The sequence below is a fragment of the Nannobrachium achirus genome (assembly GCF_963921795.1).
Source record: "Nannobrachium achirus genome assembly, chromosome: 5".
In the NCBI taxonomy this organism is placed as follows: Eukaryota; Metazoa; Chordata; class Actinopteri; order Myctophiformes; family Myctophidae; genus Nannobrachium; species Nannobrachium achirus.
This window is the reverse complement of record NC_137814.1, coordinates 10,586,707-10,598,931: the sequence shown is the minus strand read 5'-3', so window position 1 is coordinate 10,598,931 and position 12,225 is coordinate 10,586,707. Positions and strand designations below refer to the sequence as shown.

Below are 12,225 nucleotides of genomic sequence, written 5' to 3'. Positions count from 1 at the left end.
GTCACCTAGCAGTCCACACACAGCCCCTCACACAGTCACACTCCACCTCTTTATTGTCCAGTGGAGCTCATTCTCTCCTGACTAGAGCGATGCATTTGTATGTTGTGTTCCGATGATGTCTTCTCTCTCTCTCTCTTTTTATAAACTCCTCAAAAGAAAGTTGCGGTAGTTTGTGTTTGTTCGATCTTCTTAACTATCTCCTTTGTTATTATTATTTGTCGCATTCTGTCTTATTATGTAACTGGAACGTCTGTCCATTTCTCTGCACAAAGATGGCCCCGTTTGCAATCATCCGTTTTGTGGGATGAGCAGGCACAACTGATTATGTGGGGGTGGTTCCCAAATGAAATGTGTCAAAATTGCCATTGTTTGTGCTCAACAAAACGACCAGCTCTCATTGCCATTGTTTGTGCTCAACAAAACGACCAGCTCTCTACCAGTAACATGGAATAAACAGGGCATATTGGCAAGTTTATGCTTTATCCATTCGACAAACAACTAACAGTCAAGATAGCCTCCGTCAACCAGGATTTGTTGCCGGTTAGCACATTGAGAGCTTGTAGATCTGCTATTTTCACTACTTTTGTGTGACACTCTTATATGATGAAGTATGGCGTAACATTTAGAGGAGAAAAAAAAAACATTTGAAACATGGAGATACCACGTTTCTGTCAAACGCGTGCCAATGAAATCAATGGACAGTAACAACAGACATGTGATCCAACAAACACAAATTTCCTACGTATTTTTTGAGCGGTATTTTGTACATATTTATATCAATCTGTCTTAAGGTTAATGCCCTTTTTAACCATATCCCCTCCCCCCATTTTGACTTGATGAGATTGGACCGTAATGCACCTCGAAGCCTGTTGACTTATTCTGTACTTATATCTCTCCCTGACCCATGCTTCTTGTTAATCTGTACATTAACTTTGGATCAGATAAACGAGGTAAGACAATATCATTTTTGGTTCATTTTGAGAGTTTCTTTTTTCTTTACTAGTCATGTAGATGATGACGCAAAAAAGAAGAAAAAAGAAAATCCAGACAGATTGATGGCATTGCTTGCTGGCATTAATTTTTAAACATAATTATTTTAAGGCCCTGTGAGATTAAAACATCTCACTTCAGTTGATCTGTTCTGAAAAGGGCATTCACCAAACAGAGGCCGTGCAACGTTAACAAAACCATTTGACCGTGCACAGATGTTCGTGGCTGAACCGTTGACACTTTGTCAACAATGTTTTTTCTTTTTTCTTTTCTTTACTACTGTCATGGCGTGGTCCTGCGACACCCATGCTGTACCCTTGAGAATGTGACTGTTAGGGCTGTCACAATTATTACATAATCGTCTAATCGCAATTATTTGACATAATCGTGATTATTTTTTGTAATCGTCATAATCGTTTCCATGTTGAAAAATGTTCATATATTTTGTTTAAAGTACAAAATAGTGGAAATAGCAGATCTACAAGCTCACAATGCGATGCATTGTGAGCTTGTAGATCGGCTATTTCCACTATCAATGTTCTTTTTTTAAGTACAAAAGTTGTCAAATATGTCAGTAATTTCTTTGTATATTTAAGTTATGTGTCATGATTGCCATGTGCAACTTCAAAGCCTAAAAGCCAAACAGAAATGTAATTGCCAACGACAAATACACAATTAAATCGTTAATCGCAATTATTTGAGTGACAATTAATCGTCATGTGAAATGTCATAATCGTGACAGCCCTAGTGACTGTGACATGTTTCCCATATATGGCCGCCGTGTCGTGTCTCAAACACCTAAACATTGCCATGGCTTTAGAAAGCTTTTGGAAAGCATACTCGCATCCTAATCTCCACCTGGAGGACTTCAAAATAAGAGCCCAGATTAGTCGGTCCATGAAGCAACAAGACTCGACTAGAAAACAAGCAATCTTATCTAAATTGAGATCCAGACCCTGACCCTTACAGGTCCTTAAAAATATACAGATCCTTCTCGAAAATTAGAATATTGTGTAAAAGTAAATTTTCTTGAAATATTCATATATTTCTTGAAACCTTCATATATTCTAGATAGACTGGACATTCAGTGAATTATTCCAAACCTTTTTTTGTTAAAATATTGAATTCTTATGCCATACAGCTCATGAATATCAATAGTCCATATTTCAAATATTACAATATTGCATGAAACCACTCAAAACAAGGATTTATAATAGAGAAATGTCAACCTTCTGAAGTCAGAGTCGCTTGAAGTCCAGTTGGAAGTTTCCGAAGTCGGTTATGATTTAGCTATGGCATCTGCAATGCTTTTTCACACAATATTCAAATTTTTTGAGAAGGATCTGATATATCTCTCAGCGTTAAATGAATACTCCAATTTGTATGATGATACTGGTCAGTAGTGACCAAATCGAGTACTGAACTCATGCTTACGGTATACATATGCTTCATAAAGGCTTTCTAAAGCTGTGACTGATGTGAGTAAGTATCTGCATGCGTCCGAATCCTCTGCACGTTGTCGCACAGTGATGCTGAATTTATACCCGGTGGTACGGTGGCGTTGTGTGCCGAAAACAGGCGATTTACAAGGCTTGAGCATGTAGACCAGGGTTCCCCAATAGGCGGCCCGCGGGCCAATTGCGGCCCACGGGGGGCTACTGTCTGGCCCCCACCAACCCCAGTAATAATGGTGGTATAAGAGCAGCAACAACACTAGTATACCGTCGTTGTCGGGTGGAAACCTCGTATCTCCAAATTTGTATGTTCTTTCGCAAAGTAAAGCCCTGCTTCATCATACATGCACCGTCGCACAAAAGTAGTGAAAACAGCCGATCTACAAGCACACAACGCCTCGCACCCGTTGGTGTGCTTGTAGATCGGCTGTTTTTTTTAAATGATAAATGCGAAACAAACGGTTGTGGACATACAAGATTTTCACCCGACAACGACGATATCTGAACTGTTGCTGGAGTAGCGGGAACACCACCGTCGCCCCCTGCAATGTTGTGGCCCTCGGCTACCCAAGACATAATTCGGCCCTTGGGGAAAACTAATTGGGGAACCCTGTCGTAGACTGTCTATTTCCGGGCACACGACACCGGCGTCGCTACCGTGTATGAATGGGGAGAGAGAGCAAAGTCAAGACAAGCTTCCAGGTGACAGTGTTGTCTATGACAAAGACTTTGTGTCGTTGTGTTTGACGTTGGTTTGCCAAAATGTATCTGTTGTTATGAGAAATGAAATGGGATGTACCGCCTCGGTACATTCATTCACGCCCTATAGCTCATCGGAAAACACAAATGATTTCTAGTCAGTTTGAATGAGTCTCCTCTGCTCTCATGGTGAACAATTCAGTATTATATGAAAACGAAAGGGTTCCCATTCTTTCTTTTTTATTTATTTTTATTTCTTTTTACTGTGTGTGTGTGTGTGTGTGTGTGTGTGTGTGTGTGTGTGTGTGTGTGTGTGTGTGTGTGTGTGTGTGTGTGTGTGTGTGTGTGTGTGTGTGTGTGTGCGCACACGCGCGCATGCATGCGCCTGCGTGTGCGCTCTATTGTTCATCGACATACAGTAGCTTTCACAAAGTGAGTGCATGGGAGAGAAAATATGACGTTTCTCAGTTCCATGATTACTCACAAACAACAAACAAAGAGGCATAATGGCACAACGGGGAATGCACAGGTGTGGGTGGATCACGCCGGATAGCCTGCGATTACGCAGCCATGCCGCGGCTGCCTGGCGCAGATACCGAAATGAAAGATGGGGTTAAGTGATCAACAGAAGCTTAACTCGAATCCCACTACTTGAGCATAATTGAAGATATCTATTATTTCTGCTCCGAAAATACTATATCCGTTGAAGAAAGGAGCCTGTTTTCTGTCTAGACTGTGGGATGTATTAAGTGTTTGAGCAACCAAAACACTCACTTTTACTACTATCTTATGTGCTTATACAGTATAATACCAATTCTAATCTCGTGCTGTACTGTAAATCATCTCGTAATAATTGGTGCGATTTCTCATCTCAGAGCAAAACTCCTCGGAAGCGGCGGTTTTTCAATCTTCCTCCGTGTAATCGCCCCACCCCCCTGTCTCTCTGAGCGCTAACTACTTTATCTTCATCATATCTGGGCTCATTCTGCGTCAGGGATCCTAACGGCGCTGAGGAATGAGACTGTAGCGCCTCAGACAGGCAGGGTCATTCCCTTTAACCCCTTTAGAACGGGCACACATTATTGTGTATCATTATTTTTATGCTTTAACTATTGAAAAATAGCAGATATACAAGCTCACAGCGCGGCACCGAGTGCCGCGCTGCGAGCTTGTAGATCTGCTATTTTTTTTTTAAGTCGTGAAAATGTGTGCAAATCTTTGAATATATGTATTTTCAAAGCGAACGTTTGTAACTCAAATTTTGCTTCTGGGTGGGTCCCTGGAACTAAATATTATGAGATGCGGGTCTGTTGCCAAATAAATATCATTTTGGGGGACCTTGACATGAAAAGGTTTGAGAACCACTGACATAGTAGTCTCTCAAGAACAGACTAACTGAGCTCCATTTAAGTGAAAAGGACCTTTTCTTTGACGATGGCTGGCCAGATTGCTGACATAGAAACATATAGGTTTTTCAAAAAATCTTAGAAGGATTCAAAACACACTTATAGAATCGGGTCAAAATTCAAATGTTCACGATTTTTCAAAAATAGCAGATCTACAAGCTCGCAGCGCGGCACTCGGTGCCGCGCTGTGAGCTTGTATATCTGCTATTTTTCAATAGTTAAAGCATAAAATAATGATACACAATACTGTGTGTACCCGTTCTGAATGGGTTAAGAAAGAACCATTATGAAGTTGCCAGGTAACGCCTTTTTGTCTAGCTGATGATTTGTCTTCAGGCTCTTGATGTTGGGGCCTGCATCCCTCAGAGTGACAGCTGGAATGACATTGACCAGCGCCTTTCCTCAAGACAAACTGCACCGCGCGGGGGGAGGGACAAGCCCACATAATCCATCTAGGAGACACGTTTCCATCTTGACTAAATGGATGGGGGACATATTTTTAGCATATTAAAGCTGTTTCTTGGTGAAGCCGCTAATCCTCTGCGGGGACTTATACACAGAAGTGTAATGTGTCCTTGTGCGGCGTCTGAAGGGAGCCTCCATTTTGGAGACAAACGGCCTGCCGCCCGCCTGTGCGACGCCTGAGACAAATGAAAGCAGCCCGGCACAGTCGCATTGATACTTGATCAAGCCTTTTTTTGTATCCGGGGCGCTCGGGGTGGCACAGGGGTAAAGTACCTGTCCACTATCGCCGAGTCTTGGCTGAGAGACGAGCGCCTGTATATAAGAACGCAAGACGTCACTATGCACAGAAGCCATATGGTAAAGAAATTGGGCCCCTTCCTTACTTCCTTCATTAGGTGTGACCATTGATACTAGTGAAGGCTCTGTTCCATTCTGGTCATTCAAACAGAGTCAGGGTGCAGATATTGTGCATGTTGGCTCACTGGAAACACTGTACTACATCAGGGGGTCTCAAAGTGTCCTTGATGGGGTTCCAAATGGCCCCTTATGGGTCTGTAACTCCGAGAGTGTACAAAATGGAACCAAATGGACCTGTACGGGTCCATTTGTTTCCATTTGTACACTCTCGGAGTTATGGAACCCTACACAACCCCACCCGTTCTCTCAGATCAGCTAACACAGGGAAGCTGACAGAACCCTCGCGAAAAACCCCAGGACAACGATACACTCGTCCTAGACTCTCTGCCCTCCTGGCCCCCAAACTGTGGTAAAAACTCCCCGTTGCAGACTGCAACCTGCAGACTGCAGACTGCAGACTCACTCCCTAACTCCCGCCGTGGCCTGAAGACTCACCTCTTCAGACTCCACCTTAGCCCACAGCACTTACACCCCATAGGAATTTAGATAGTATTTTTTACATGTTTTATTTTTACTGAATAGGTGCCTGGTCTACCAACTGTTAGCCTATGGTCTCTTCACTTTTCGGGGTTTGATCCGGTCGGGAGCGGAAACCACTTTACGTCATGTTGTAGTCCTAGACGGACTACACTTTGGCCGGAACTATCAAACCGGATTCAGTTTTAACCCAAAATATTCCCCTGCAACCAAGGACATACTTTTAGGTCCTACCTAATAAACCCCTTGATGCAGCGTAGTTTTGCTTTTGGAACATTTGTTTGGTATATGCATCTTTTAGTCCAACTCGTAGCGACTGGCAAGACTATACTAGGCTACTCGAGCATTTTAATAGGGATTTGGGAAACAAACAGGGGGAAACAAAACAAAGCGACGCCGCTTATTCTGCTTGTGGTTTCCGCCTAGACCGGATCAACGGCCCGTTGTAAATGAACACCAGAAAGCCTGGTGAGGCGAGGTTAACCTACTGTATGTCAGCTGGGGTGGCGTTGAACGGGAGGAGTAGGACGGAGGCTCCAGTGTGCCCTCCCGGTGGAGGGCACACCCCAGTAAACACTAGCCGTCATTTAGCCCAATGGTTATGTTTAGCCCTCATTTGAACCGTCTATCGTCAGTCTGTCTATAGACCGATTGTAGCTGATTACATTTAATCCATTATTCCATACTTGTTGATTAAAAAAACAGCTTTAATATCCACACCTGGTTTTCAAATATTGGACTAAAGTAATTTTAAGAGCCAATTTCACTATATAGTCTAGTTGAGTTGTAGCCGTCATCTGAACGCTTCCATTTAACGATAGATCACCGTCTAGGACAAACGTGTGTTAGACCATCTTTTTTTTTAAATACATTTTTATCAAGTTGTTCATTATCAGATGCTAACAGTATCTCATCCCGGTTCTACCTTAATAGTTGTAGTTTAATTGCATCCACTGAGCATTGCACATCTTTTATATCCTCGTAAGACGTGCTGTGCAATACCTTTGAAAAATTCTAAAGGTGTAATAAATAATGGCATAATGCCGTGGTACTGCTCATGACAGCATATAGGCCTACTATTACTTCTCTGAGTTACATATTTAATTCTGACACCAACAGACAAACACACAAGACTGCAGCCACATCCCCACCCCCAGCATACGATAATGATTAAATAAAATCGTTTTATAGCTATCCATCAATATAAAGTTAGTTTGTGTTGTCAAACAAAATGCACCGACGTAAAACGAACAGCGGGAGGTGATCAACTACTAATAGCTGCTGGACACATGTAAGTTACAACGTGTTGCCGTGGTCCAGCGGTAACGCGAAGGTCTCATTGTCAGAAGGTCCCGAGTTCGAACCCCGTCGACTCCCTGTGTCAAATAATAACAGTGCAAGAATCCATTACAAATACGATCAGCTGCGGTGGTTCAGGTAGCATACGGCTCTCAGAACCAAGGAATAGTGATTTTAAACCCTGCTGGCTGCCATCATTTTCACTACATTTTCACTACTTTCGGCGGCCGCTAGGGGCCGCTAAAGGCGTTTAAATGATGGTGATGTATAGCCGGTGAAAAAACTTTAAAATTTAAACTCGTCACAGACCGGATCTAGCTAGACGCCCGGTTAGGGCGAAGACGTCATTTGAACGTGTTTTAACCCCCAAATTGCTTAGTGGGACTCCAATAGGGTACAATTGCAATGGCAACACAGAAATGTGTGGGGAGGGTTGATTGGCAAAACCACTAAATTGGGAGCAAGAATGGGCAACCATATTTGACTAATGTAAATGAAATGATAAAATAAAACCACACGTAAAGCTCCATATCCCTGGCTGTGTAAGGTATATTTATAATACTGCGCGCTACCTAATGTAGTCAACGTTACCGTCGGCTTCAAATCTATATTTGAAGAGTAGGTCACGGTCCTATATTTGTATGATTTTTAATGTGCCTTAGATTATTCCACCCACCCCCCCAATTAAAACCCACAGTGCGGGGCGTCACAAGGGAGGGGGGGGGGAGTGGGACTGGGTTACCAGGGCCCAAGGTGGAGGGGCCTTCATTATTTTATACTTTAGCTATTGAAAAATAGCAGATATACAAGCTCACAAGCAAGCTTGTAAATCTGCTATTTCTTGAAAATGTGTGCAAATCTTTGAATGTATTTTTTAAGCGAACCTTTGTAACTCAAATTTTGCTTCTGGGGATGGGGAGGATGGGGAAAAGGTTTGAGCACCACTGACATAGACACGTAGGTTTTTCGAAAAACCTAGATAGTTTTACAAGCTCGTGAGCTTGTATTATTTGTTATTTTTCAATAGCTAAAGTACAAAATAATGCATAATAATGCGTTCCCAGAAGAACATTCATGGGGGGGGGGGGGGGGGGGGGCCGCAGTGAATCCTTGTACCCGGGGCCCAGAATTTGGTGCGACACCTCTGCCACAGCATATCATCCCCCCCCCCCCCCCACACACTACCACCACCATGCTGAACATCAGTACAGAGTGGTAGCAGAGATGTATTTTCATAATTTGCCTTAATTGTGCCTGGTGTGTCATCTGAATGGAAATCTCTCCAGCGAGAGCGTGATACATATTTCATGAGGGTAATCTGAGAGGAGCAGTTATGATGTGCAGACAACGTGCTGCTTTTTTTTTCTTTTTATAAACCCGTCCCCCCCCCCCCCCCCCCCACCCCCTGCCCCGTGCGGTGAGTGAGTTTAGTTAGTTGTTCAGAGCAGTGGTTCTCAACCTGGGGGTCGGGACCCCCAAAATTATTTTGGGGGTCCCCAGATGATTAACTTAATGTGCAACATTGTTTTCTCACTCAACACTAAACAAACCAACATATCTGCACATTTCTAAAGTGTCAATTTAAGGACTTTTTAATACCTCTAAAATTAAATGACTAATTAAACATTGGCCAAATTGTCAAATATTAGTGGCAGAACAATTTAGAAAATAGCCGGAAATGAGCATGTAGATCGGCTATTTTCACAATAGAACCGTGTTATACAAAATGTAATGCCTCAAGTCTTAGTGCTCGTCAGGGAGGGGGGGTCCCCAGTTAAAATATGATTATTTTGGGGGTCGCGGCCTGAAAAGGTTGAGGACCGGACAGACAGACAGACAGACAGACAGACAGACAGTACAATCTCCAGTGTTGATTTACCCGTATCGTTTCTATCGGGTGGAAACCTCATGTCCAAAACTGCCTTGCAAAACACATTTTTGGACACTGCTCCTACAATTTTTGACCTAAAATCAAGCAAATCGGTACACAGTATGTCTACACTCATCTCTTCAACATGGATCTGTCCCATTTAGCGCCACCTTCAGGCCGATTTTTTAAAACACATTTTTGGACAATACTCCTACAGATTTTGCCCTAAAATCACGCAAATCGGTACACAGTATGTCTACTCTACACTCATCTCATCAACATGGATCTGTCCCATATAGCACCACCATCAGGCCGATTTTTTCAAACACATTTTTGGACACTGTTCCTACAAATTTTGCCCTAAAATCACGCAAGTCGGTACACACTTGCTCTACACTCATGTCATCAACATGGATCTGTCCCATTTAGCGCCACCTTCAGGCCGATTTTTTAAAACTCATTTTTGGACACTACTCCTACAGATTTTGCCCTAAAATCACGCAAATCGGTACACAGTATGTCTACACTCATCTCATCAACATGGATCTGTCCCATATAGCGCCACCATCAGGCCGATTTTTTCAAACACATTTTTGGACACTGCTCCTACACATTTTGGCCTGAAATCACGCTGCGACCTGACGGTCGCTTATCTCCCGATTAGGGAGTCTTACTGGTAAATATAGTGAGTTACTGTACATGTGTACATATACTCTCAGAGTTACATGAATACTCATTGTAGGGTTGTACGGTGCCTCCAGACAGCCTGTGTAGCCGAGCTAGGCTAGTAGATAAACAACGAAAGAGGTGTCGCAAACGAGTGACGTCAGCGACTACACAAGTAAATGGCTGTTGTCGCCATCTCATGGTGAATACGCAGAATTACACAGGTGCGCTGATAAGAGACTATCAAGGTGAATTGATCCAGGTGGTGGTAGGGGTGTGTGGTGAACGACAAAACGAGCGCTCTTACCCCAATCTCACTGAGTTACCCAAACTGACTGTAACATATATATATATTACTTTCAGCTTGGCTTCCCTATTTTGGGCCAAACATTTCCATACTTTTCTTTTTTTTTTATGTTCCAAAATGTGCCATCTACAAGCTCAGAAGGCGTCACGCCCCGGCATGTTGTGAGCTTATGTTGCACGACAGATAAATAAAATGGGGATTAATAAGTGGTTGACGTGGTTTATCATTACAACATGACGAAATATGACACCACAACTCATCTCTGCTCCTTCTTTCTGCTCTCTCTCTCTCTCTCTCTCTCTCTCTCTCTCTCTCTCTCTCTCTCTCTCTCTCTCTCTCCAGAGCTTCTTCGAGGGACAGTCGGCTCCGTGGGACTCGGCCAAGAAGGACGAGAATCGCATGAAGAACCGCTACGGCAACATCATCGCATGTGTGTACACAGACAGCAGAGCTCCTCATGAATCTCTCTCCATGTCACTCCCGTTCCGTCCGCTGATTTATTGGCCGGGGTGCTTGACGCTCTCCATCGCTATAAGCTCCTCAAACAGAGTTTTATCATCAAGCCGACCAGAGAACGACTTTGACCTTTTCCTCAACACGTTTAAAAAAAAAAAAAAAAATCTTCATAGCCGCGCCGGCCGTGTCTCCCCCCCTGCCCGGACATATGAGAAATAGGGCCCGCTGCAAACATATATATTCGCCACGTCGTAGCATCGCTGCCTTGTTTATCAAAGTGCTAGATTTGATTTTGGTATTAATTCGTATTATCTGTGCGGCGACCAAAACGTGCTGCCCATGCTGATTAGAGTTGTGAACTTCATTTCAACCCGTCTCAGCCTCTCTCACAGCTTTCATGGGGGGGGGGGGGGGATGCTGGTAATGCCAATTTCCCTTCTTTTCATGCTTTTACTTCTCAGTGAAAGTCTTCTGAGAGTGTTCATTTAACCCGGTGATTCTCAAAGTGGGGTCCAGGGATCATCTGGGTTCCTGGGGACAATCTACTATTTAATAGGCATTTAAGCAAGCTAATCACATATATCAAATGCAAAGGGACATTGTAGTGCCTCAGTAACCTAGGATTACAAGTAAACCAAGAACCTAGGTTGGTTATTTTTATTTTTATGTTTCATTTGTATATCATTTTTTATTCATCTTTATCACTAAGGATACTAGTATACTGTTGGAGTGGGGGGTCTAGTGGGGGTTGAAATGTTGGAGGAGCCTTATATGTATGTTTTGTTTTGTTATTCTGTGTTGTTTATTGTTGTTGTTGTTGTTTGTTGCGCTTGAGGAAAACCTCGAAAACGAGTTGCTGCAACTCAATGGTTGATCCTCTAACAAAATTTCAAATAAATAACATCAGTCTAAAGTTAACAACATACTACTTGTAAGACGCCTAAGGGCGAAAAGCGACCTAGGGCGAACTATTGACTACATGTCAGTCTAACCAGTGTGGCTGGTTCTACAGACAGGGATCTCCATATATGGGCATAAAAGGGATTGTATGTGGCCTCCATATATGAGCATTCCCATATGAAGTCCTGTTAAGGGAACCACACTAACATAACCATTTTATGCCCATATATGGAGATCCCTGTCTGTAGAACCAGCCACACTGGTTAGACTGACATGTGTATATATATATATATATATATATATATATATATATATATATATATATATATATATATATATATATATATAATATATTGGCATTCACAGATATGGGCTTAATATGGATGACATCAGAGATCTCCATATATCTGCATAACAGGGATTCTTTAGTGTGGTTCCCCTGACATCACAGTATGACAAAACAATAATCTGTAACTCTGAGAGTGTACAAGTGGGTCCATTTGGACTTGACTCTTGACTACAATGTAAAATGTAAAAATAAAAATTGATAGCAGATTATTTAGACAGACGCTAGGTTCATTGTTCACCTGACACCTGGTAGCTACCAGAGTAAAAACGGTCAAGAGTCAAGTCCAAATGGATCCACTTGTACACTCAGAGTTATTGGGGTCCTTCACATGACGGGTTTCAGAGGTTAAATTAACATTGCATTTTCCCAGGGATGGAGTGAAAAGGTTAGGCAATGTTGGGCCTGTCGCGTTAAGTGTGACAAAACAAATGCATGGTTGGGCTACTATCTGAAAATAGGACTTGTTTTTT

At 42.7% G+C, this 12,225-nt stretch overlaps 1 protein-coding gene across 8 annotated transcripts in view; it reads left to right on the top strand.

Annotated features, from left to right (window-relative positions):
• Positions 1 to 12,225, top strand: part of LOC308284704 (receptor-type tyrosine-protein phosphatase mu) — a 337,583-nt gene that overhangs the window by 253,152 nt on the left and 72,206 nt on the right. For all 8 annotated transcript variants that reach the window (XM_080725420.1, XM_080725419.1, XM_080725418.1 and 5 more), the window contains one exon: positions 10,393 to 10,480. In XM_080725420.1, coding sequence (XP_080581546.1) covers positions 10,393 to 10,480 — 88 coding nt within the window. The remainder of the gene's footprint in view (positions 1 to 10,392; positions 10,481 to 12,225) is intronic.